This window comes from Fukomys damarensis, unplaced genomic scaffold (assembly GCF_012274545.1).
Source record: "Fukomys damarensis isolate Sample0158 unplaced genomic scaffold, DMR_v1.0_HiC HiC_scaffold_16, whole genome shotgun sequence".
NCBI classification, from domain to species: Eukaryota; Metazoa; Chordata; class Mammalia; order Rodentia; family Bathyergidae; genus Fukomys; species Fukomys damarensis.
This window is the reverse complement of record NW_022900928.1, coordinates 88,390,010-88,412,989: the sequence shown is the minus strand read 5'-3', so window position 1 is coordinate 88,412,989 and position 22,980 is coordinate 88,390,010. Positions and strand designations below refer to the sequence as shown.

Here is a 22,980-nt window from a genome sequence, read left to right as displayed (position 1 = left end):
GTCGGGGCCTCTTCCTCCCCTGTGGTCTTCCACCCGCTCTGCTCTTTCTTGGCCTCCGTTCTCTTGGTCTCAGCCCGTCCCTCCGCCGGGGCCAACTTCCCTCAACCTCTTCCTCGGACCTCTGCCGGTCATTTCCTCTATTGCCGCCCTACCACACACTTACCATTCCTCCACCTCGCCCCCTTCGCCTCTCTCCCATCCTTTACCATCGTTTTCTTCCTCTCATGTTTCTCCCCCTTCCAGCCCTCGTTTTCATTCCTATTCCTCTTACTTGAGTAGCTTTTCCCCATCTCTCATCCCTATCCCATTCCTTCTTACTGTTTTGTTGTTGTTGTTGTTGTTTTCTTATTCCTTGTCTTTTATCTCCTGTCTGTCTGTCTGTCTGATCTGCCTCCCGCCCTCCCTCCCTCCCTCTCTCTCTCCTGCTATTAATTTCCCTGATTGGCTCTGGCTCTGGCGCCGCTGATGAGCCCTATTCATTCCCGGGCTTCACACTCTCGACCTGCCCTGGCTGATTGCTGGGGGCTGGCCCCGGGAGCACTGATGAGCCCCGAGGGTCAGCAGCGCTAATTATCCGCTAATTGCGGATGACTCTGCTCACCACCCCCATTCTCAGATACAGAAATGGTTGAGCCTTCTCTGGTCCCCCTCCCGATTCCCAGCAGTGGAGTTGTCAATCCGGAGGCAAAAGTCACAGGCACTTTGGCTCCACAGACAGCTCAGGTCAGTGGGTAAGAAAGAGGCTTCATTCGGGGGAGTGGACAGCAGAAAGACCCGGGTGTTAGCACACAGAGCCAGCCTGCCAAAGTGAGCATCAGTGGGTAACTTGCAAACTGTCATTCAGGTGGGACAGGTTGAGCAGCGCTGGTTAAAATGAAGAATAGCAAAACCCGGCAAGTTCAGGAAGAGTCACATTAGGAAGGGCAAGCGATTTGGCTCAGTTAAGGAGGAAAGCTTATATATAAGCCAAAGAGCCCCAGAGCTGCCCAGTGGCACAGAGCAGGGCAGGAAGGGCCCTGAGTCTTTGACATTTGTTCCAGTCAGGAGTGCTGGTCTTGTGAACACAGTCATCTGGCTGATCGACTTAAAATCAGCACCCTGGAAGTCACGTCAACAGGGGAAGAGGACAGGGCTCAAGAAGGGTCCTTTCTTGGGTTATTTGACTGACAATTCATCAGAGAAGTGAATGGAAAAGTGCCATTTCTGTGCAGTCCCGATCTACCCTGGGCTCTATGTTAAACTCAGAGAAACTTCTAAGGGATGAGTTTGGGGAAAGATGTCACTGTGGGGAAAGACGAGGTCCCTTCGTTTAGTTTTGGGACTCCCTATCTCACTACTAAAGTGTGAGGATAAAGTCAGTCTAAATTAAATACAGTTTTCAGAGCAACTCTGAAATCAAGTGCATTTCGCTGAACTGAGATGGAAGACCAGACTTCAGAAGTGTGTTGTACTAAGAAAGTGAGGGGTCAAGTACTTGGTGCGATGGTTTTACAGAGTTGGCTACATAATAGAGGCTTATTGACTTGACAAATTATGGAGGGAATTTCGGGCTACAATTACTGCAATTAAAGCTGTGTGAGCAGCTTCCAAACCAATCATATAACACATAAAGAAGAGCCATTTTTAAAAGTAATTGCATTCATTTTTTGCATAGGTAATAAAATCAGACAGTAGAAAATTCCAAAAGCTTAAAACAATATACATTGAAATTGCCCTCCTGCCAATCTCACCAGTAAAAGGCCACTAAAGCCTGTCACTCTGGTGATACAGAATGGACCCTGCATTGTCAAGGGTAAAGAACCTCTGATCTTGAAGATGTCACTTAGCTCATGACAAGAGCTATTGTTCACAACTATATGAAGAAAAATGGACTCTGCTCAAGCAGGCTCAGGATACAGGTTTATCGCCTGGTGCTAACACAAGCCAGTGGGCCACCAGCTCTGAACTGGTGTTGATCTGGTGTGGTTCACACTTGTGAGACATTGTCTTCTATCCTGTGTGTTCTAACCCATTTGTATTTTCAGTCTGTTCCCTTGCCATGCTGGGGTCATGATGTGTGACTTCTTCCCAGTCCTTGACATGCAGTAGCTAGCATCACCTGCTTAGTGGCAACTGTTGCAGCCACTCCTTTTTACTCCCCTTTCTTCTAGAGTGGAACCGTGGCAAATGTAAAAACCACGGCTGGAAGTAAAAGGACCTGCCCCTCTCAGCTTCTCCACGTGTGCAAGACAGTGACTGTTTTCTACTCTGTGCAGCCGCAAGGCAGGAATCACAAGAACATGCGGATGCACCATCCAAAATGAGCTCTTATTGCAGTGAACAGGCGAAGGGTAGAGTTGTCCGGAATCGAAGGATTCATCGTGCAAATCAGCGGCTCCCCCAGCACGACTGCTTACTCTGCCATCAATACCAAGGACAGATGCGGTGGCTCGCACATTCCTTGCGGGCAGGAAACTTCGGTTTTTCGGCTGGATCCCTGAGCAGTACTCCTGCTGTTGTAGAACCTCATCATCTTCCCTCTCCAGTCACTAGGGTCCCCGCTAAGATGATAAGAACGAGCAAAATGTTCTGAAGTCAAAGCCAGTTAAGTCCACTTCTCCGGCTCACTCATTGGCTGTAAGGAGTCCCTGCACGGTGGGCAGCACCGGGCTCTGTGCGCGGGTCCCCTCTGGTGGCAGCACTATGCGACTGCAGTCACCGCGAGGGAGGCGCAGGGTGCTGCAGCTCCCCCTGGCGTTAGGCACGAGTCGCACGTAGGGCAAAGGAACCGGACTGGGAGCGCGCTGAGCTCTGGGTGCTTCGCTGTAAATGCACCGGTGGGGCGGAGTGGGGTGGGGATTGTACACCAGCGTCTTAAAGTGTGCGTGGGGGTAGGCTCCTGCATGTTTGCTGTGCCCAAGTCCTTGAGCCCTGTGGATCTATCGCCCTACATGTGTGTTGTGTGAGCCCATGCTTGCACACGCGGGTAGGCTGGTGGTGGGGATGTCCGCGCCTCCAGTGCAGGGCGGAGTCCTCACGGAGGCGTGAAATTGGTTTGGAGCAAACACATTATGGAAAGCAATTACCGGGGAGAGGTTCTGAGCCCGCGGGACCGACAGCCAGGAGGCTGGGGAGGAGGCTCCCTGGCTGCCAATGTCTCCTGTCTGACCCCATACGGGACCTTCCTGGCATCTCCTTGCAGAGGGACAGTGCTAGGCACGGCCTCCACACAGTGACCACTGCACTGCCGCCAATCTTTCCCTCCCCACTCAGCCAAGCCCTCCCACACCAAACACCCTCGTGCATGGCACAAGCCCCTCCCCTCTCATCACTGGAGAACAGGCACCATGCTCCGTGAAGCCTTCCCGGATCCCTATCCCACTCCTTTTGCCCCCATCCCCTGCTCTCACAGTTGTTTTAACTTCCATTCATTGCTCATTGTGTTGTGATTAATTCCCACACTGTTTCTGGGATCGATTGAGAATTCATTGAGGGCAAGAATATCTCATGCACACAGCCCTATGTCTAGTACCTAACACCTGGGGCTCAGGAAGCAGAGAATGAGCAAGAGTGGAGGGACTGAGCTAGGTGTGGTGGTGAACCCCTGTAATCCCAGCACTCGGGAGGCTTGAGACAGGAGGATCACAAGTTCAAGGCCTGCCTAGAGTATATAGTGAGTTGAAGTCCAGCCTGGACTACATGGAGAGGCCCTGTCACAAAAAAAAAAAAAAACAGGAAAAGAGTGGATGGAATAAAATGGAATTTCCATCAAAATTCATAAGCAGAACCCTCAGTAAGTTGTTCCCTGAGAGTCAGGACATCTTGGAACAGGACCTCTTGAACATCCTTCACAGCCAGTGAACTCTGCTTATTCACCCCTCTGCATGGCGAGGCCTTTGAACACAGCCTCTGTGATGTCTGCCAAGCAGCTTTGTCTGAGCAGAGCCAGCAGAGCCCTTTTGATTCCTGGTGCTGCCATCCCCACCTCAGGAATTAGCACCATCATCTGTCCAGCTGTTCAAGCCCAAAAGACAGGGAGGCCTGCAGCCCCGCATCTGCTCCATTAGCAAGTCCCACCTGTTCCCCCAAAGATAAGGGATGTCCCTTGCCCAGTTGGCAGGTGCCTAGGGCACAAGCACCCTGCCCCTCAGTGGTCCTTTCCAGTCCCAGGGTGGAAGGGATGCAAGTCCCACCAGCTTCATGCCTTTCCCTCCTGCTCCAGGGATGGGGAGGGGTCAACTCTCCCCTCTGTCTGAGCTCAGACCCCAGGCACACACACCCCTGCTTGGCAGGAAGGGCAAGTCCTCCCTGTTCCCTGTCCTCCCCACCCCCCAGCTTCCCTCATACACCTCCCCTACCCCCAGCCCATCCTAAGCAACCCTAAGGCTGTCTTCCAGTCCCAGCCCAGTTCCATCAGTTCCCTCAAAGGATCTCAAATCTTGCCTGCTACTTACTACCCCATTCCTTGCTTGAAATACTGCAACTGCCTCCCAAAGATTCTTTCTGACTTTCCAAGTCTTCCTCTACCCCAAGCCACTCAGCAGCCAGCCAAAGTGATTTTTTTTTCTTTTTGGTAGTATCAGGGATTAAACCCAGGGACTTTGCAGTTTTTTGTTTTTTGTTTGTTTGTTTGTTTGTTTGTTTTGAGACAGGGTCTCAGTACATTGCTCAGGTGGACTCAAAATGGTGACCCTCCTCAGATTCTGTGAATGCTGGGATCACAGGCAGGTGCCACAATGCCAGCTCATAGTGATCTTCTAAGACCTCTGTCCATTCGGGGAGCTCTCCTCTCTCTACTCACAGGTCTGGTTCCTTGTCATCACACCTCAGGTTAAATGTCACCTCCTTAACGAGTGCCTTTCCCTATCACCGACTAAAATAGTTTCCAGGCTACTCTCACATCACCCTCTGAGTCTCCCTAGGCTTCTCCCGCGTGATACCTGCTCCTGTCTGCTTGGCGGAGGGCAAGGCCAGGTCTCCCCAATCCCATGCCTGTGAGTCCTGGAACTTGGTGTGCAAGGAGCAAACTTGCCCGGCGTCTCAACCTCGGGGCGGTCTGGAGCCTGCACCTGAGCCCAGGAGGACAGCTCGGTCCGGGATGTGTGAGGGCAGGCAGGAGGTCAAAGGCTGCTCACTTCACTTAGCTTGTCCTCAAAGTCCCAGGCTTTCGACTCAATTTAGGTCTGCAAACCGGTCTCTAACTCAGACCACGCCCTCATCAGACCACGCCCTTCCATTGCACCCTGCCCCAGCCAGGTACCACCCTTCCATCAGGCCACGCCCCTTCCCGCCCCCACAGCCGTTGGGGCGCTTCAGGGCATGCGCATTCCGGAGCCCCGGAACTGTCCAGGGACTGTTGACGTCAAGAATCACAGTGCACTTGATTGGCTGCCCTGTGGCTCCCGGACAACTCCTCCCTCCTTCACCATCCTTTCCCCTCTGCACCACCTACCCTTCAGGCCTTTGCCAATACACTCTTACTTGGTGGTAATTCGCTATCGCGTGGGATGAGAAGTGCGACAGTTCGGCCTGGGCCTCCTCCATAGCTGTTCGGTAACAAAGGGAGAAGGTACGGGACCTGGCACATGGGGCGGATGTGGGAACACAGCAAGTGTCCATCCTGACTGCCCTGCCAGGGGGCCAGCCTGAGCAAGGCTTGTTGGAGTTGGCACCAAACAGCCCGGAGTTTTTAATGGGCACACAGGGTTTGCACAGGATAGAGGGGACCCCTGGGGAGCCCCAAGAAGATGATGTCTCTTCCTCTGTCTTCGTCAGAGGTCACGTGGACTCTGTGATGTGTCCACCTCCCTCAGGTGGGGATCAGATCACCCCCTCGGAGATGGACCTGCTGCAGTTGGGCCATCTGCTGCAGGCTGGGGCATCTGCTTCAGGCCCCCACAGGCGGTGCACATCTGGAATAAGAGGCGTGGCTTCCGAGTGTTCACTGACCCTGAGGGACCTGGTTCAGGTCAGGGCCGCCCCAACCCTCTGCAGCCTCCTGGCCATCCCCAGAGCCCAGCACGCTCACCTAGTACAGCACGTCCTCGAACTCGAGCTGCAGGTAGCGGAGCAGGCGGGGTGGCAGGGGCAGGCGGGGCAGGGCCAGCGGCAGGCAGTCCGCCAGGTGCGCTCGCAGTGCACAGCGGCTCAGGTGCTGCAGGGATCTCGGCTGCCTCACCAGGGCAAAAAGAGAGGAGTAGAAGCGCTGGTGTTTCTAGGGGCAGAGGGAGGGCTCAGTGAGGCTCATCCATGGACAGAGAGTGGGGTCCCTGGGTCTTTTCTATGGAGGACCAATAGGCCTGCCCTTTAGTGGGTAGGAATCTCTCAGTACCAGGCTGAAGTCTGACCTGCAGCATTTCAGGAGGTATCAGGCCCACCGCCTCCTCGGGAAGCTTCACCACACTGTAGGTGTTCATCAGGACCTCGATGGTCCTCGGGGATGAGCACCAGCGCTCCAGCACCTGGAGAAGGCAGAGATGTGTCAGCTCTGACACATGGGCCCACGCAGGACTACCAGACAGCTGCTGGGGGGGGGTGTAGATTTTGTTCCTCAGAAAAGATAAATGGAATTCTTAACCCTGGTACCTAGGAATGTGACCTCACTTGGAAACAGGGCCTTTGCAGACATAATGGAGTCAGAGTAAGGTCATTAGGGTCTGATCCTGTCCTTATAAAACGGAGGTACAGACCATACACAGAGAAGGCCATATGACCGCAAAGGCAGACAGGAGAGTGATGCCACAGATTGTGGAGCTGGGAAGAGATGGGATAACATACCAGGAACCCACCCTGGTGACACCTCCCTTCTGTTGCTCTGAGTCACCCGATTTGTGGTACTTAGTGGTGGAGGCTCCAGGAAACCAGTACAACACTAACACTTCTTTTTCTTCTTTGGTGGGGTAGGATGGGGATGAGCTACTCCTCCAGTCCCACAGCTACCACGTCTGCTATGCACAGCGTATGCCGGATGTTTCTCTTAGCACTCTGCACAGGTGAACTCTTGGTTCTTATCCCTACAAGGTATGGACTGTTATTGTGTACATTTTACAGAAAGGTAACTTGCTCAAATTGTCTTTCCGGCAGTCTAAGCTGGCACAGGGCTTTTTGCCCTTACCACACCATCCTGCTCTCCCATCTACCTCTGCAGGGGTGTCAGCTTTTCTGTAGGCTGGAAAGGGGTCCTGGACCTGTGGCTGAGCCCGAGCAGATAAAAGATTACTATATAAAGCAGAATCTACCCAGTGCAGAGTGAGGGCTAGAGACCACTGCAGGAAGGGTGGGGTGGCAAGGAGGGAGCACAGAGGGGCTTGGGCTCTGAGGGCACTGAGGGAGGAGGGAGGAACAAGCAGAGGCCAGATGTCAGGGGCAGCAGTGTAAGGTTCCCCAGGATGGGGGTGGGGTTGGAGCCAGATTCATTCTCACTGAAGCCATCTCCTGTGGGCCTCCTGTGTGCCCACTGTGGGGTCAAGGCTACTTTGTAGACGGTGTGGTCTCCGAGGTGGCAAGACCTGCAGCACCCAGGGAGGGTGGTCAGAAAGGCAGCCATGTCCACTGTGGGTGCCAGAGTGCCCACGTGATGCCCACCTGTGCCTCCTTCTCTTGTTGGACCTCATGCAACAGGCAGTGGCCTTGGGCACTGTGTGGATCTGAAGTCAGCCAAGAGCTGTCATATGCTCCAAACATCCTTGCCTACAGTGTCACTGGCTTGGACCCCTGCCTCCACAGGGCATGCTGGGGGCAGTGGGATCAGGAAGAGGCCCGGCCTTGTTCAGGGCACAGGGGGCCCTGGAACAAGCGCTGTACACACCTAGGCCCCTACTTCTCCATCTGCGCCTGTGTGGTGCTCACAGAGTGGCCCAATCCTGGTCTTCTAGCCCAGGCTGGCCTCTCCCTTCTCCCAAGTCTGATGTTCCTTTTCATAGAGATGCTTGACTGCCCACCACACTCACTGTGTCACTTTAGAGTGAGCCAACACAGACTGAGCACTAGTTGTAGCGGGGCTGTGTCCAAGGGCTTCACACTTCACCCCACTGCTCATAACAGCCCTGTGCAGCCAGCAAACTATCCTATCTCTGTGTGCAGTTGAGGAAACAGGACCAGAGAGAGTAAGCAACTTGCTGGGGTCACACAGGTAACGTGTCTGGCTACTTTCCCACTAGGGAAAGGATAGTGGGCACTTTGCTCAGCTGGTCTCTCTGTCCCTGAAGACACCGAGGGGGTGGGACAGGAGTGGTGTTCCGGGAAATCTGCTGGCAATGCCAAGTCCTCCTCCTGCCCCGCCTGGCAGGGAAATCATTAGCTGTCAGAGCTGCCATCAGATTACAGGGAATTGCTCGTCTCCTAATTATCTGGTGTTAATAGGAGATTAATTAGTGTTAATTGTTGATTTTCTTGTATTTTCCCAAAGGGGAGACCAATCTGCCGAACTCTCAGGCTGTTTAATTATTTGGTCTTGCTTAGGAATCTAGACAGATGCTTCTAGGTTTGTGGGCAAAGGGGAGAGGCAGGGACAGCAGGGGTGGCCCAGGGCCAGGCAGGACTGGGTGGGGCAAGCCCCCAGCAGGTCCAGAGGGGACATGCCACAGTCTGCCATACTCCAGAAGGTCAGTTCCATCTCCTCCAGAACGGATGTCCCCATCCCAGCCGCCAGGCCCAACACTGCAGGGGACCGGGCCCCCCACCAGGGACTCTGCAGCACTGGGCTTCTGTTGAACTCACTTTGGGGAAATGAATGTAAAGTAAGATATGAATTGAAAAATGACAGCGAAAAGCGTTTTTCACAGCCCGGATGGTGGCAGCTAGTCTGGGGATGTGTCTTGCTACACATTCAGAAAGCAGGACCCCAACCCTTCGCAGATGCTCAGGAGCCCTGAGAAAGGGGCTCACAGTCCACCCTGGGGGGCCTTGCAATCACATGTCCAGCTTGTCCTTCATGCACTCAGTCCTACTGCCACTCAGCGCACCTCAGATGCCACGTCCTTCAGCACCTGCCCCTGAGGAAACCAGCAGGCCTCCCTGCCACCCACATCCATCCTGTCTCACCTGTCATTTGGATCCTTTATCGCACGTGACACCCATTCAGTGCACTCATGTGAACACGTGTAGGCATGCGCGTCCCTGCACGCATGCGCACACACACACACTTTGTTATTCTGAGTCCTGGCCTTTACCACTCCTGGGTTTTACTTACCTGTTGAAGAAAAGATGGAAGGAACTAACCTGTGTCCCCGCGGGGTCCACACTGCACAGCAAAGCCAACTGCAGCAGAGGCCTCGGTGTCCCTACACCCTCCCCACTATGGCCTCGCACTGCCTGCAGCCCCATACCTTGGGCAGGGCCCCCGGCCACACTCGGACAGCGCCGTGATTGAGCAGAGCCCGCACCACATGTTCCGGGGTCTGGGCCAGGGCCGCAGCCGGGCCCTGCAGAGCGCAGTGTAGGGCTGTGTGTCCCCCATAGTCCATGGCATTGGCACTAATGCCACAGGACAGCAACAGCTCCACCACTGCTGCGTGGCCTCGGCGACAGGCGAGGTGCAGGGGTCGCTGCCTGTCTTTGTCCACAGCGTCAGCATCGGCTCCAGCAGAGAGCAGCAAGTGGCATAGCTGGAAACAGCGGGCCGAGGTGGCCTCAGCGTCAGCGGGGGACTGGCAGCGAGTGTCACAGGCAGCCAGCAGCGGCGTCCAGCCTTCGGCATTGCGGGCATCGGGACATGCACCCCGTCTTAGCAGCAAGTCTGCCAGCTCCACGTGGCCAAGCCGGGCAGCTGTGTGCAAAGGGGTCTCCTCTTCCTCCTCAGACTGCCCATCCACCTGCGCCCCAAACCTCAGCAGCAGGTCCACACACCTATGAAGGGCAAGGGGATGGTGGAGGAACTCAGGCCCAGGTCCCACCTTGCTGCTGGTCTGAGCATAGTAAACTGTCCCTGGCCATCCCAGCAACATTCTGCAGGATGAACAGTGGCCTTTTTTACTTACTGTGTTTGTTTTTTGGTTTTTTTGTGACAGGGCCTCGCTATATAGGCCAGGTTAGTCTCAAACTCACAGCAATCCTCCTGCCTCAGCCTCCCAAGTACTGGGATTACAGGTGAGTTCCACCACATCTGGTTTAATGGCCTTTTTAAAGCCCAAATACTTTCTGAAGGAGTCAAGCACTGCCTCTTCTATGAGAACCAGGGTCAGGAGCAGTTGGCACATGGTTAGTGCTTCATCCTTCTCTGGGCCTTGCCACAGTCCTGTGGGGGACTCTCATGATTCACTTCACAGAGGACACTGAGGCTGGTAGGGCCATTAGGCCATTGGCAGGTTCACCGAGCTAATGAGTGGTGCACCTGGTTTTTGGGTCAGGGGCCACAGGGCATCTGCGTGCCAGGATGGGAGGAGGGAGCTCAGGTTGGGGATGGAAGTAGACAAAGGAGATGGGGCTGGGGACTTCTGAGACTAAGACCCAAGCCAGCAGGCATTCTCCAAGGTGGCACTCAGGGAAGGTGTGCAGGCTGGTGACAAGCAGCTGGGGTTACAGCCTGTGTGCACCAAAGCATAAGTGGCCTCTTTGGGCTCTGGTCCCCGTATGTGTAGAATGGGGACAGTTAGCAACAACAGGACCACATGAGGGGTTTTGGGGACTGAATCCAGGACATTTGCATGGAGCTATGGCCTCAGCCTTTTTTTTTTTCCTTAAATTGAGAACAGGGTCTTTCTAAGTTGCCCAGGATAAGCTTGAATTTGTGATCCTCCTGCCTCAGCTTCCCAGAGTGATGAGATTATAAGTGTGTGCCACTGCACCCAGCTCATGATAATTTTAAATACATTTGTGTACTTAATAAAGGAAGGATTGATTATTACTGGGCTGAAATATGGCCAGAACTAAGAAGATGGAGTTCTATGGGGTGGTGTTGTCTGATAGGCATGGGGCAAGTGGGTGCTAACCCATGGCAGTGTGGCCAGGGCAAGTGAAAATGTGCCCTGAGTGTTCAGCACTCCAATGTGGAAGACTTGATATATAAAAAGAAGGTAAAAAGCTCAATAATTTTCACATTAATTACATGTTGAAATTATTAACATTTTGAAAATTTTGTGTTACCTAAAATATATTAAAATGAATGTCACCTGTTTCTTAGATCTTTGTACACCTAATGTCATAGCAGCATTATCCACAATAGCCAAAATGTGGATGCAACCCAAGTGCCTATCAACAGATGAATGGATAAACAATGTGTGGAATGTACAGACAATGGAATAGAATGCAGCCCTGAAAAGGAAAGGAATTCCAACACCTGCCATCATGCGGATGAACCCAGAGGACATTGTAGTAAGCTGAAGAAACCAGGCATGAAAGGATGAATAGTGCACACTTCCACTTAGATGAGGTCCCTAGAAAGGTCAAATTTATAGAGACAAAGTAGAGCTGGTATGGTAGTGAAAATCTGTAATCCCAGCATTCAGGAGGCTGAGGCAGGAGGATCACTGTATATTCAAAGCTAGCCTAAATCTCAAAAACAAAACAAAACGTGGGCCGGGGATGTAGCTCAGTGGCACTGCTGCCTGCCACACACACACACACACAAGGTCCCGAGTTCCATCTCCGGTACCAAACATAAAAAATAAAATAAAATAAAAAAGTAGAATAGTGGTTGACAGAGGGCATGAGAAGTTACTATTTAATAGGTACAGAGCTGAATTGTACAATTTAAAATGGTTAAAATGATAAATTTTGTTATGTATATTTTACCACAATTTTAAAAATCAACCTTACCCTATTTACCTTTTTTTTTTTGTACCGGGGATCAAACTTGGGACCTTGCACTTGTGAGGCAGGCGGCAGCACCTTTGAACTAAATCCCCAGCTCTACTTTACCTATTTCTTCCTGTTCTTTTTTTTTCCAGTACTGGGGACAGAAACTAGAATATTGTGAGTTATATCTCAGCCCTTTTTAAAAATTATAATAATTATTTAAAATTTGACACAGGGTCTCTCTAAATTGTCAAAGTTGGGCTCAAATTTGCAATCCTCCTGCCTCAGCTTCCTAAGTAGCTGGGAGTAAAGAGGTGTCCAGCTGTCTTTTTTTTTTCTTCCTTCTTTCCTTCCTTCCTTCCTTTCTTTTGAGACAGGGTCTCACTATGTAGTTGAGGCTGACCTGGAACTCACTATGTAGCCCAGGTTGGTCTTGAACTCACAGCGATCCTCCTGCCTCAGCCTCCCGAGTGCTCCGGTTACAGGCATGTGCCGCCATGCCCGGCTGTGTTTCATTTTTTGATTGGACTACTGGAAAGTTTTTAACTGTGTCCATGGCCCACATTAGATTTTTATCAGTATGGAACACACCTTCAACTATAACCTCACTAAGCCCCTGGTGTCCTCTGGAGATGGCTGAGGTTAACAAGAGAGACAGTGTCCATGGGGGAGCCCCAAGGATGGACAACGTGGTGCTTTTCAAGGGCAAGATGTGAAACAGGGTAGGTGTGGTGTCAGGGGACAGAGGGCCTTTGCCGCATATTGAGTTTGTTCATAGATTTGCAGGGGCTGCCTTTGCCTGGATTCTGGGTTCACTAAAGTATGTGAAGAGGGGCTCATTCTCCAAGTTCCTGAAACCTACACTGTGACTGTTCAGGTCACTGCAGAGGACTGTGCCTCACAGTAAATAACACCTGGCCATGTGCAGGTGTAGCCATCAGTTTCTTGTGGGAGTGCAGACCTGCTTGTCTACAGAGGCCAACAGCAGGGCTTCAGTGGCACCTCTGTGCTTTCCAGGGTCTGGGTCATTGGACAGCAAGCTCCCCAAGGGCAGGATCACGTCTTAGGTGCAACTTAGGTGCACTTAGTTCGGCCTCTGGGACATTGGAGAAGCTCAGGAAGGATGAACTAGCCACAATAGATCAGATGATCTCCCTAGGGCAGGCCACAAGCTGGACCCTGCCACATCCCTCTGGTACCCCCGGGGGGCCAGAAAACTGTCCCAAGTCCAGCACTCAAGTGTGAGGCACTGTCGGATGGGAGTAGTTTCTACCCAGCTTCTCTACCCCAGCCCCTCGCCCCCAGCCTGCTGGTTCCCAACCTGTCCCCCTCCCTCACTGAGCAGTCTGGGTTTGGGGGTGAGGGGTCACTCACTGGAGGGTGTCAGGCCCTCTGCAGAGATGCAGGGGGCGTTTCCCATCCTGGTCAGGGAGGTTGGGGTCAGCGCCTGCCACCAGCAGCACGTGGACACAGGCGGTGTGACCCGCAGCGCAGGCCTCATGCAGGGCGGTGCGGCCTCCCGGGGCGCTGTCAGGCCGTGCCCGCCGCCGCAGCAGTAGCTGCAGAACCTCCGTGTGGCCACGGCTAGCGGCCACATGCAGCGGGGTGGTCAGCTCCTCCTGGTAAGTCAGGGACCAGAGTCCTAGGAGGGGGAGACGCGGGTCTTAAGATCCTGAGGGAGGTGCGGGCAGACGGAGCCCAGAGCTCGGCTGCAGCCTCCCCTCCCCCTCTCGGGACCCGGGGACCCTAGCCCGCACTCAGAGCACGGATGTTGTAGCGGAAATCCCTCCATCCCTCTGGGTCGCTGGTATCAAAGACGCAGTCAGGAGCCAGGCTGGTATGGGAGTCTGAGAGGATGCGGGAGACAGAGCCCGTGTCCCCTGCCAGCACTGCCTGCCAGAAGGCAAGGGTGGGTCCTGAGGCCGTGCGGATGGCGATGGGTCCCGGGCTGGAGTCCGGGTGTTCCTTGGAACCTCCGCCGGGCCTTTCCACCAGCCTGGCACAGAGGGCTTGTCTGTCAACCAGGGGCTGCCCCTGCTCCCGGCATTGATCCGGGGTCCAGCTCATGAGCAGGCAGGCAGGAAGAGCAGCTGGTAGGAGGAGAGGCCCAGGCCACAGGCAGAGAGGGTGAGAGGAGAGAACCGCAGAGAGATGGAGGCCCGGCTGCTGCGTCCCCAGCTGGAGCCTGGCCTGGCCACGAGGTCCGGCAGGAGCTATTCTGAGCTCCACATGACTTTCCTTCTGGGCCAAGGTTTTTGGGGTGGGGAGCAGCAGCCCGGGGCTTCTCCTCTTCCCCGAGCCTTGGGCTTCTGTGCCACGGTGGTCAGCCCAGCCCCGGTGCATGTCCCCACTGGCAGGTGGCCCTCACCCCTCTGGTGACTGATCCAGCGAGGCTCCACGGCCCGGCTCTCCAGCAGCAGGTCAGCTGTGCTGTGAGGTGGGAAGAGGTCCTGCAGCCTGGCCAGGTCCCCAGTGTAGAGCGCGTTTTGCAGGGCCATGTCCTGGCACGGCAGCGGTGAAGGCCAAGGAGAGGTCTCCCAGGCTGGGTGGGAAGGGGCTGAGGGGAGGTGCCCCCGATGGTGTCCCCCCCTGGGCATGGCTGGTTCCTGGGTGAGGAAGCCAGAGAAGCAGGACTCAGGGTGTCCCTGGGGGTGGACTGGGTGGGGTGCTGGGCCCTGGCCAGGCAGGGCCCACGTGAAAGGAGCAGGGCAGTACATGCAGCCAGCCATAAATAGCCCCATAAATAGTCCTGGCCGGCCCTGCTCCATTGCAGGGCTGGGAGGAGCAGAACACTGGGAAGACAGCCCAAGGAAGGAAACCATTTGCTCCTCTCCCGCCTCTCCAGGTGCCTACCCCATGCTCATCTGCCTCTTCCAAGAGAGCACTAGGGAGGCTGGGGATTTAGCTTAGTGGTGCCACTGTCTGCCTCGCAAGTGCAGGGTAGAGTTCACTGACTGCTCACCCCTGAGCCTTTCTGTCCCCAGCAAACCTGCACCCTAGGCAGGAGCTGTGCCCACTAGCTGTGGGTCAGGGTGCAGAGCAAATGGGGTAGGAGGTGAAGATGAAGATGGCTGTGAGAGAGCATAGGTTCCACCCAAGCTCCTGCCTGGCCCAAGGCTCCTCTGTCTCCACAGCCGCCCAAGCGCCTCCCTCCCTCCCTGACTCCACAAACATATCTGCTAGAACAATGGAACCATGGGGCAGGATGGGAGTTAGAGATCAGCTGAACCAAACGCTCCCGAACTTGCCAAGTGAGGAAACTGAGGCCCAGTTTGCACAGGGAGCCCTTGCCATCAGGGTTAGGAGCAGGGTCAGTTGGCTCTGAGGAGCTTCTCTCTTTTCTCACTGCACCCCTTCCATTTGCTCCTCCCCTCTTTCTCTCTCTCCTTCCCTTCCTGTCTTTTCTCCCTCAAGTACCTCAATGTGCAAGAGAACTGGGGGTCAGCACAGGAAGATGACAGGGACAGGAGGATGTGGGGTGGTGGTCTGAAGGCCAAGGGTGGGCTCTGGATTCAGAGGGAGAGGGCGGAGGCTGGTAAGGCAGGGCAGGGCAGGGCAGAGAGAAGGCACAGAGATGGATGGACGAGACAGCGTCCCTGCCACCTTGGCATTTATGCTTTGCCCTGTCCATGGGCCTGGGCACTGCCCAACATTGCCGCCTGCCATGGACACCATCAGGCCTCAGTCTTCACTTCCTTTTCTTCTCCTTGGCCTCCTCGGCCTCCAACTGGTCCTTGCTAAGTTTCATGCTCTTCTTGCCCAGTGGGGTCTTGAAGTACCAGTCCTGGGTTGGCAGGGGTGGTGGGTGAATCCACCAGGCTGGCCTTCAGCTCTCTGGCTGCCCTCACTTTCCTCTCTTTATGGGTCCTGTGTCCTCCTGTCCTCAGAGTTTAGGGGTCCTGTCCCAGCCAGGGCTCATCTTGCTCTCCACCAAATACTACAGGCCAGCCAGGTGTGGTGGGTAAAGCCTGTAATCCCAGGAGGCTCAGGAGGCTGACACAGGAAGATCGCTGTGAGTTCAAGGCCAGCCTGGGCTCCATAGCAAGTTTAAGACCAATCTGAACTACAAAGCAAGACTCTGTCTCAAAAAAGAACAACTCCAGGACACAGTGTCCGCCATCCTAGGGGGGCATGCCCCTTTCCCCACCCTAAGGCCTCTTTCCTGTGCCCCTAAACCCAGTGGCCTCACCTTCAGGGACTCTTCCTCTTTGAGGTACACTGGATCCAGCTTTGCCAGCTGCCCCAGGAACTCAGAGGCCACCAGGGGCCGCTTGGACAGCTGCAGGATCCGCCGCTCATTGAGCACCACCTGGGTGGCTTGAAGGATGTGACCGGATGTGAAGCCATCAGACACACTGGCCAGGGCGCTGAGGTTGAGGCTCGGGGTCACCTGTGCCCGGGCCTCTATCATACGCTTCCAGAGCACTGCGGGTAGCAGGAGGGTAGGGGCGTGAGGGGAGGGACAGCAGGGCGGAGCTTGGTGTCTCTGGAGAGAAGGTCCTCTCCTGGGGGCCGAGAACCCTGGCCTGTCCCCAGGCAGCAGCAGCAGGGAAAGAGGGGTGCAGGGCTCCTTCTCAGGCCCAGTTCCGTGTGCCTGGCCTCACCATAGCGGGAAGCGTAGTCAGGCCGGGGCACGAAGAGGATGCGCTCATACAGCCGGCAGAGCCCCTTCATCTCTGCCAGCTGCGGCTGCTCCGTGGTTCCTATGAGCATCACACGGTCCCCGGGACTCAGCAGCCGCATGGCCTTGCCCAGGTCCTTCTTGATGCGCTTTGGGTCCATCTATCCAGGAAGGTCCGTCTATGGGTTGGGACAGGGCAACTGGCCCATGCCCAGCCCCAGGGCAACCTGAGTGTCTGGGTGAGGCTTCCAGAGGAGTGGACTGGCCTGAGTTAGCAGCCCTGTTTCCCACTGCCTCTTCTCCTCACCTGCCTCTCTTCTTTTGGGATCTTCTTATAGAAATTTTTCTCAGCGTCTCCAATCCAGATCACAGAGGGCTGGAGCAGCCGGGCCACCTGGACGGACCAGGGTAGCAATCAGACAAGATGCCCCTGGGCAAGGGCCTTGTCCCCTACCTGGTTGGTCCCCAGGATTTGTGCTGACCTTGAGGCCCCAGCTGCACTTCTCACATCCGCCCAGCCCTTTGCACCTTCATGTCACCCAGTTTGAAGTAGTCATTGTCCTCCACAGAGGTTAAGGGGAGCATATCACACCTCACTTTGTGTGTGTGTGTGAGTGTGTGTTTTGAGACAGGCTGGCCTTGAACTCACTATATAGCCAAGAAGTGGCCTTAAACTTGTGGCAATCCTCCTGCCTCAGCCTCCCAAGTGCTGAGATTACACGTGTGCACCACCAAGCCTGGCTATGCCCCATCTTACCTTGAAAACAAAACTGCTCTGCCTCCCCACCTTTCCAAGCGTGGGGGCTTCAGGAGGGCCCAAGCTCCTAGCAGGGATTGGTGGGAGACATGAAATCTCAGCCACAGGCAGAGAGGTGACCCTGGAGCATTAGCTCACCCCACTCTGCTGTCCCAGCCTAGACCCAGAAACGCGAAGCCCAGGGGCCCCAGACCTTGAAGACCATGTGCACAATCATCTGTGCCCCGGTCTTGCCGGGGTATTTGTCCTGCAGGTTTCCAGGTGACAAGTCGAACAGGTTGGCCCCCGTTTCTGTGCACACAGCATGGACCAGCATCTTCTTCCCTGTGCCAGAGGGGCCCACCAGGAGGATAGATCGGATGAGGGGAGCCAGGGAGTGAATGTCTGCAGAGCCTGGAGGAAGGAGGCAGCCCAAGGGGGAAATGAGAGTCTCATTATGGAGCCCAGACTGATCTCAAACTTGAGGGAATCCTTCTGCATCGGACTCTTGAGTGCTGGGATCACAGGTATATGGCACCTGGCCTGGCTCATTCAATTTCTAGGGTGATGGCCAGAGCCCAAGAAAGGCAGGAATCTGACAGAGACTTATTGTTCCTGGGAAAGGGAAGTCTCGCCTAGCTGTACCCGCCTTGGCCACCCTTGTCTGAATCCAAGCCCCAAAGAGCATGGGTCCTTCTTTCCCCAGGCCTCACCCAGCCGAAGAACTCCATACAAGGCCATGTTCTGTCGCACATCAGACAGGGAGGGCATGGGCTGCTTGTCAGCCAACATCAGAGCAGACCCCAGGTAGAGGCAGTCTCCTGAGGGGCCAGGGCAGGCAGCCTGGTGAGTGATGCTGGGCTGTGGGGCCCAGGAGGTCTGGCTGGGGATGGGGGACCTTGCCTAGAGCAGGCACAGGGAGGGGCTCACCAATGTAGTCTTTCAACGCCACCCTGTTACTCTGCTTTAGAAGGCCAGAAACGACAAGCTCTTCATATAGTGAGTCCAGGGACCTGGCAGGAGATGACACGGGACAACCCAAGGACGTTAGCGAAAGACGGATGGGCTGCTGGCAGAGGAGAGGGGACAGTAGTCTGCTGCCCAGCCTTTTTTTTTTTTTTAGGATAATCTCCTCAATTATTTTTTCTTCTTCTTCTGGTACTGGGGATTGAACTCAGGACCTTACACTTACCAGGCAGGCGTACTGCCACTGAGCTACATCCCCAGCCCCTCTCCTTGACTTTTAAAAAATTTCTCGGTATACATCTGTATATATCATCATTCCTTGCAGGGAGGCGGTAGATGGGTGTCGCACACCTGAACTCTTTTTACACTCCCCTTCTGTCTCCTTCCCTCCATCTCTTGGTCCCCTCCCAATCTGCAAAAGATCTAATTTGCTCTTTTTTTTTTGGTACCAGGGATCGAACTTGGGACCTTGTGCTTCGAGGCAGGTGGTGGAACCACTGAGCTAAATCCCCAGCCCTAATTTGCTCTTTATTTATAATGTGGACTTCTCATACAAGAGAAACCATGTGATATTTAGGCTCATGTGTGTCTGATTTATTTCACTTAACGTTATGGTCTCAAGGTGCTTCCATTTTCCTACAAATGACTCAAGTTTATCCTTCTTTATGGTAGAGTAGTCCAGCACTGTGCATATAAATATCATGTTTTCTCTATCCACTCCTAGATTTAGCTATGACGAGTTGTGCTGTTAGAAACATGGGTCCGCAGGGATCACTGCACTATGACATCTTTAACTCTTTCAGGAAGATTCTAGGGTCTCTTCCAGCAGCCAGAAACATCCAGCAAAATCAGAAGACACAGCCCTGACCACTGCCTCGGCGGTAGGTGTCCCACAGAGGGTGCCCCATGGAATGACGGGACGTAAGAAGGGCCAGCAGCCCTTGCGACACTCCCTGTCAGCCTCCCATGCCCCATACACTACCACTGGGGTGCCCTGACCCTCTTCCTGAAACCATCTTTAGGGTGTGAATTCTTGGAGAGATGGCAGCTAAGGCATTAAAATCAGTGGGCAGGTGACACCAGAAAAGGGGGTAGAAAGGGGTATGGATGCGTCCCTCGGTGCTGGGGTGGGGAGGAAGCATGGGGAGTTGGCTCTGGGTGGACAGAGCGAATGAAGGTGGGGGATGGGGGGGTCTGGAAGAGGGGAGCAATGGTTATCAGGAGTCCTGTTTAGATCTTAGTCTGCACTCTCATTTTCAAAGGCAGGAAGTCAGTGAACAAGGTCAAGGGTCCAGATCAGTGACACAACTTTCCCATGACAGCCCAGCAGCAGGACCAGGACCCGTGGTCAGGTTGCCTCCCTGGACTGGGTGAGAGCACCCTCACAGCATGGCAGGCACAGGCCTACCTGTTTGGGGTCAGATCTTTTTCCTTCTTCTTCCCAGTTTTCTTGCCAGGCTTTTTCTGGTTGGGACAAGCACACAGGTGACTATCCTTGGTCTCCACTGCCCCGCCCTTGGTGCCCTCCCCTGCCAGCTGCAGCCCCTCATCTGCCTTTGGAGCCTTCAAGAGTCTCCCATCCTCCCTGTCCACGGCCAGACGAAGGTTCCTCAGCTCCTGCCGCATGAGCTCGTCCACCTGGGGACAGATAGAAGACAAGGGGGAGCCTCAGGAAGATGGGGTGCCAGGGCTGCCGGTGGAGCAAGAAGTATGCACAGGGTCAGCGAGACCTACAGAGGATGAGTTGGACACCTTAGTGCGGGCTGAAGGTCAGGAGGAGGTGGGTGGGGAGGAGCCTGCAGTGCTGCCAGTGCCCACGCCCGAGGGTCCCCACACAGCCTCACACCTGTGCGCGGATCTCTACTTCCGCTTCCTTCCGCTTCTCCTCCCGGAGGGTCTCGGGGTCAAAGCTCTGGCTGGGGTGTTTGGCCTCATTCCGGTTCTTCCACACATCTGATCACAGAAAGCAAAGGAGTACGTGAAGCCAGAGTTCCACACACACGTGCACACGCCCACAGACACACATGCTCACACTGGCCCCAGCTGTTCCCCGTTTCCATCTGGCCCTTTTGGGCTTCACCCCAAACCCTGTGGCCACAGGGTTCAGACCCAAACGCAAACACCCAGACCCAAGGAATCACTACCGTTCCTTCCACAGCCACATCCCCCACAGTCCCCTCACATCCCCATATCAGGTGCCCACTTGTTCCATGGCCAGGGCCCCCAAGACCAACACATTCCAGTGTCCTCCTTCTTACTTGTGTATTCCTGGTGTCCTGCACTGATCACAGGTATAAATTTGGAGGGAAACACTTGAAGCATTGTTTCCACTTCCTAGGACAGAAATATCTTTTTGCCACGTGTGCTGGGGCACACCTGTTATCCCAGCACTCGGGAGGCTGAGGCAGGAGGATTGCCATGAGTTCAAGGCCAGCCTGGGCTACATCGTGAGTTCAAGGTCAGCCTGAATTACACAGTGAGACCCTGTTTCTAAAAACAATAACAGGCTGGGGATTTAGCTCAGTGGTGCCACCACCTGCCTTGAAAGCACAAGGACCGGAGTTCAATCCCCAGTACAAAAAACAAAGAACAGTGATGTATGCTCACCCATGTTTATAGAGGCACAGTTTGTAATAGCTAAAACTTGGAAACAGCCCAAGTGCCCATCAGTTGGAGACTGGATAAAGAAGATGTGCTTTTTCTATAAAATGGGATAATGCTCAGCCATAAAGAGAAATTAGAGTCATTCATAAGAAAATGGATGCATATTGAGGTCATACTCTTAAGTGAAATAAATAAGTCACACATGTGTAAATAGTTTCTGTGGGGTGAAAAACTTAAAGTATAAATAAGATCCAAATGGTATAATTGAATGTGAAATAGGAAGAAAAGGGCTAAAGGTGGAAGTGGGAAGGATAGGGGAAAGGAAATAAGGAAAAAGAAAAAATATGAGAAAAAAAATGGAAAACAATTTTTGTTAATTTGGGAAGGGAGGAGGGGGTGAAGGGAGGGTAGGGGTATGGGGAAAAAATGAGAACCAAGACCTGTCTTGTAAAGGTACAAGATCCCAATGATGAATGTAACTGTACCGTATACCTAAAATGTACCAATAAACTCAATGAGAAAACAACAACAACGACAAAAGAAACGGGCTTTTGACCTTGACTTCTTCATCCCCACTTATCACCGACTCTGCTTGACTGCCACCCTGGCCAGTCCGGTTCTTCCCTCCCACCTGTGCCAGGGACTGTCTTACCCCCTTCTTAGCCTTGTCTTCCTTCCCTTTCTTTTTCTCTTTCTTCTCCTGGTCTCTGTCCTTACTTGTCTCTTTCACCTTCTTTTTGCTCTCCTGGGGCTGCATCTGCAGTTCCATTTTCACCTGCAGCCAATGACAAGTGTTTGGAGACTGGGGAATCTTATAGAGGTGAGAGAACCCATGGCCTTGGGTGGCACAGACTGGGATTCCCAAGGCCCAGGGCCCATGGCCAAGGACACTTCCAGGGTCCAGATGGCTGAGCGTGCAGATTGCATTGAGCTCCTTGAGAAAGAGCTGTTCTGACCAAGGCTGCAGCTCACTCCTGCACCTTGGGGACCTGGAGCCACAATGGTCTCAGACCACTTCCTCTCTGGGGTCAAGGCTGTCTTCTCTAGGCCCACACCGTCTTTCTAGCAACCCTTCTGCCCTCTGGTCATGGTCACATCTGCCTCCACTGAAGATGGCCCTCCGCATCCTACCACCACTCCCAGTTTACACTCACTACCCTCCGTAACCTCAGTTCTGTGTTGCCACAGAACACTTCCTGTTCTTACTTCCAGGGTACCTGTTCTGGAGTCCTGTCAGTGAAGATTAGGCAGGATCCACCTAATGACTCATCTGGATAATCAGGGAACTGGCCGGTAATGGCACTGTGTGGACATAAAATGGCTGGAGATGGGTGATTGGAGAGATGGACGGGTCTTAGACAGGGGCGTGGGTGGGAGGGTGGCGGGCAGGTGGATGGGTGAACAAACAGATGGAAGGAGGGCAGGAAAGACAGAAGGTGGTGTGGATGTTTAGATGTTTAAGTGGTAGGGTGGATGGATGGTGGAGGGGTGATAGATGGGTAAATGGTTGGATGGATGGTTAGATCCGTGGATGAGGGATGAGACAGATGGATAAGTAGGTGGATGGATGGGAAGACAATGGATGGACAGAGAGATGGAAAAGATAAAGGAACAGAGAGATAGAGGAAAGAGGGAAGGAATGGGCAGTGACGGAAAGAAATACAAAAGAGACTGCTCTAGAGCCATTTGTGGCCGCTTTCCCCACCGAATCTTGGCATTTCCTCTTCTCTCTGGGAGGTGGGAAGTTGAGTACAGAGCTGATCCTGTGTAGCGGAGGTTCGTGGTTTAAACCAAGACTGTTAGCAGGGTGTTGGGCGTCAGTCTGTACTAGAGAATGGGGCAGGAACAGCTCAGGGGACACTGGGTGAGGAGGGAGTGGGAGTGGGACCCTGAGGTTCTAGACACTGACCGGCACTCAATAAACCACTGTCGAATTTGCTCCCTCATGTTCTCCTTCATGTCAGGGCCCTCAGTCTCTGTGACAGCCTCTCGGGCCTTCACCCCAGCTGCATGGAACTCCTCTTCCATTTCCTTCTGGCAGAGCCTCCGGGTTTCCTCCCCGAGGGTGGCCTTCCACAGGCTGCCAGAGTGCTCTGCCTGGCTGGGAGTGGGGAGCTGGGGGACACGGGACAGAGGCTAGGGGGCTGGGGGTGCAGGTGGTGGGGGTGTACCTGCCCCTGCTCCCTGCCAGGACACCCACCCAGAACCACAAGCATGCCTGCATCAGGAGAAACTGTGCTCCGTGCCAAAGCTCGTCTGTGTAAATTACTCCAATAATGAGTTTGTTGGAAGCATCCTGGCTGGCCCCCCGCCTGCCCCCAGCGCCCCCTCCCTGAAGCCT

General features: G+C 54.1%; 3 protein-coding genes and 2 long non-coding RNA genes across 10 annotated transcripts in view; 2 read left to right on the top strand and 3 right to left on the bottom strand.

Annotated features, from left to right (window-relative positions):
* Gbx1 (gastrulation brain homeobox 1) overlaps positions 1–209 on the bottom strand; it is a 23,007-nt gene extending 22,798 nt beyond the window's left edge. The window contains exon 1 of the mRNA XM_033763961.1: positions 164–209. Coding sequence (XP_033619852.1) covers positions 164–209 — 46 coding nt within the window. The remainder of the gene's footprint in view (positions 1–163) is intronic.
* A 5,260-nt stretch (positions 210–5,469) lies between these two features.
* Positions 5,470–9,698, top strand: LOC104871582. The gene is made up of 3 exons (XR_782911.2): positions 5,470–5,548; positions 6,883–6,999; positions 9,545–9,698. It is a non-coding gene; the product is annotated as an uncharacterized LOC104871582 (long non-coding RNA).
* On the bottom strand, positions 5,547–15,950 carry Asb10 (ankyrin repeat and SOCS box containing 10). 6 transcript variants are annotated; one of them, XM_033764453.1, is made up of 7 exons: positions 15,902–15,950; positions 14,081–14,318; positions 13,470–13,802; positions 13,087–13,354; positions 9,306–9,825; positions 6,327–6,440; positions 5,547–6,193 (listed from the first exon to the last, which is right to left on the bottom strand). In XM_033764453.1, the coding sequence occupies exons 2-7, from the start codon at positions 14,307–14,309 to the stop codon at positions 6,008–6,010; spliced, it is 1,650 nt and encodes a 549-aa protein (XP_033620344.1). In that variant the 5' UTR covers positions 14,310–14,318; positions 15,902–15,950; the 3' UTR covers positions 5,547–6,007. The 6 variants fall into 6 exon arrangements, with proteins under 6 accessions (XP_033620344.1, XP_010635852.1, XP_033620345.1 ...); XM_010637550.2 differs by lacking the exon at positions 15,902–15,950 and adding an exon at positions 15,130–15,201; XM_033764454.1 differs by lacking the exon at positions 15,902–15,950 and having other exon boundaries at positions 13,470–13,601; positions 14,081–14,336.
* Positions 13,221–20,469, top strand: LOC104871584. The gene is made up of 3 exons (XR_782913.3): positions 13,221–13,334; positions 18,839–18,916; positions 19,481–20,469. It is a non-coding gene; the product is annotated as an uncharacterized LOC104871584 (long non-coding RNA).
* Iqca1l (IQ motif containing with AAA domain 1 like) overlaps positions 15,401–22,980 on the bottom strand; it is a 14,092-nt gene continuing 6,512 nt past the window's right edge. The window contains exons 6-19 of the mRNA XM_033764456.1: positions 22,549–22,754; positions 21,857–21,941; positions 21,292–21,414; positions 20,294–20,369; positions 19,882–19,988; positions 19,590–19,673; positions 19,444–19,499; positions 18,000–18,082; positions 17,783–17,890; positions 17,284–17,483; positions 16,641–16,727; positions 16,317–16,494; positions 15,902–16,137; positions 15,401–15,496 (exon numbers count right to left, since the gene is read on the bottom strand). Coding sequence (XP_033620347.1) covers positions 15,401–15,496; positions 15,902–16,137; positions 16,317–16,494; positions 16,641–16,727; positions 17,284–17,483; positions 17,783–17,890; positions 18,000–18,082; positions 19,444–19,499; positions 19,590–19,673; positions 19,882–19,988; positions 20,294–20,369; positions 21,292–21,414; positions 21,857–21,941; positions 22,549–22,754 — 1,725 coding nt within the window. The remainder of the gene's footprint in view (positions 15,497–15,901; positions 16,138–16,316; positions 16,495–16,640; positions 16,728–17,283; positions 17,484–17,782; positions 17,891–17,999; positions 18,083–19,443; positions 19,500–19,589; positions 19,674–19,881; positions 19,989–20,293; positions 20,370–21,291; positions 21,415–21,856; positions 21,942–22,548; positions 22,755–22,980) is intronic.

Excerpts from the sequence above, each read along its gene's own strand:
- Asb10 (XM_033764451.1), bottom strand. The coding sequence starts at position 14,055 with ATGCACCGGGGCTGGGCTGACCACCGTGGCACAGAAGCCCAAGGCTCG. Across the intron at positions 9,826-13,086 it reads AGAGGGCCTGACACCCTCCA|GTGTGTGGACCTGCTGCTGA; the intron begins GTGAGTGACCCC and ends TGCCCTTCATAG. Across the intron at positions 6,194-6,326 it reads TACCTCCTGAAATGCTGCAG|AAACACCAGCGCTTCTACTC; the intron begins GTCAGACTTCAG and ends CTCTGCCCCTAG.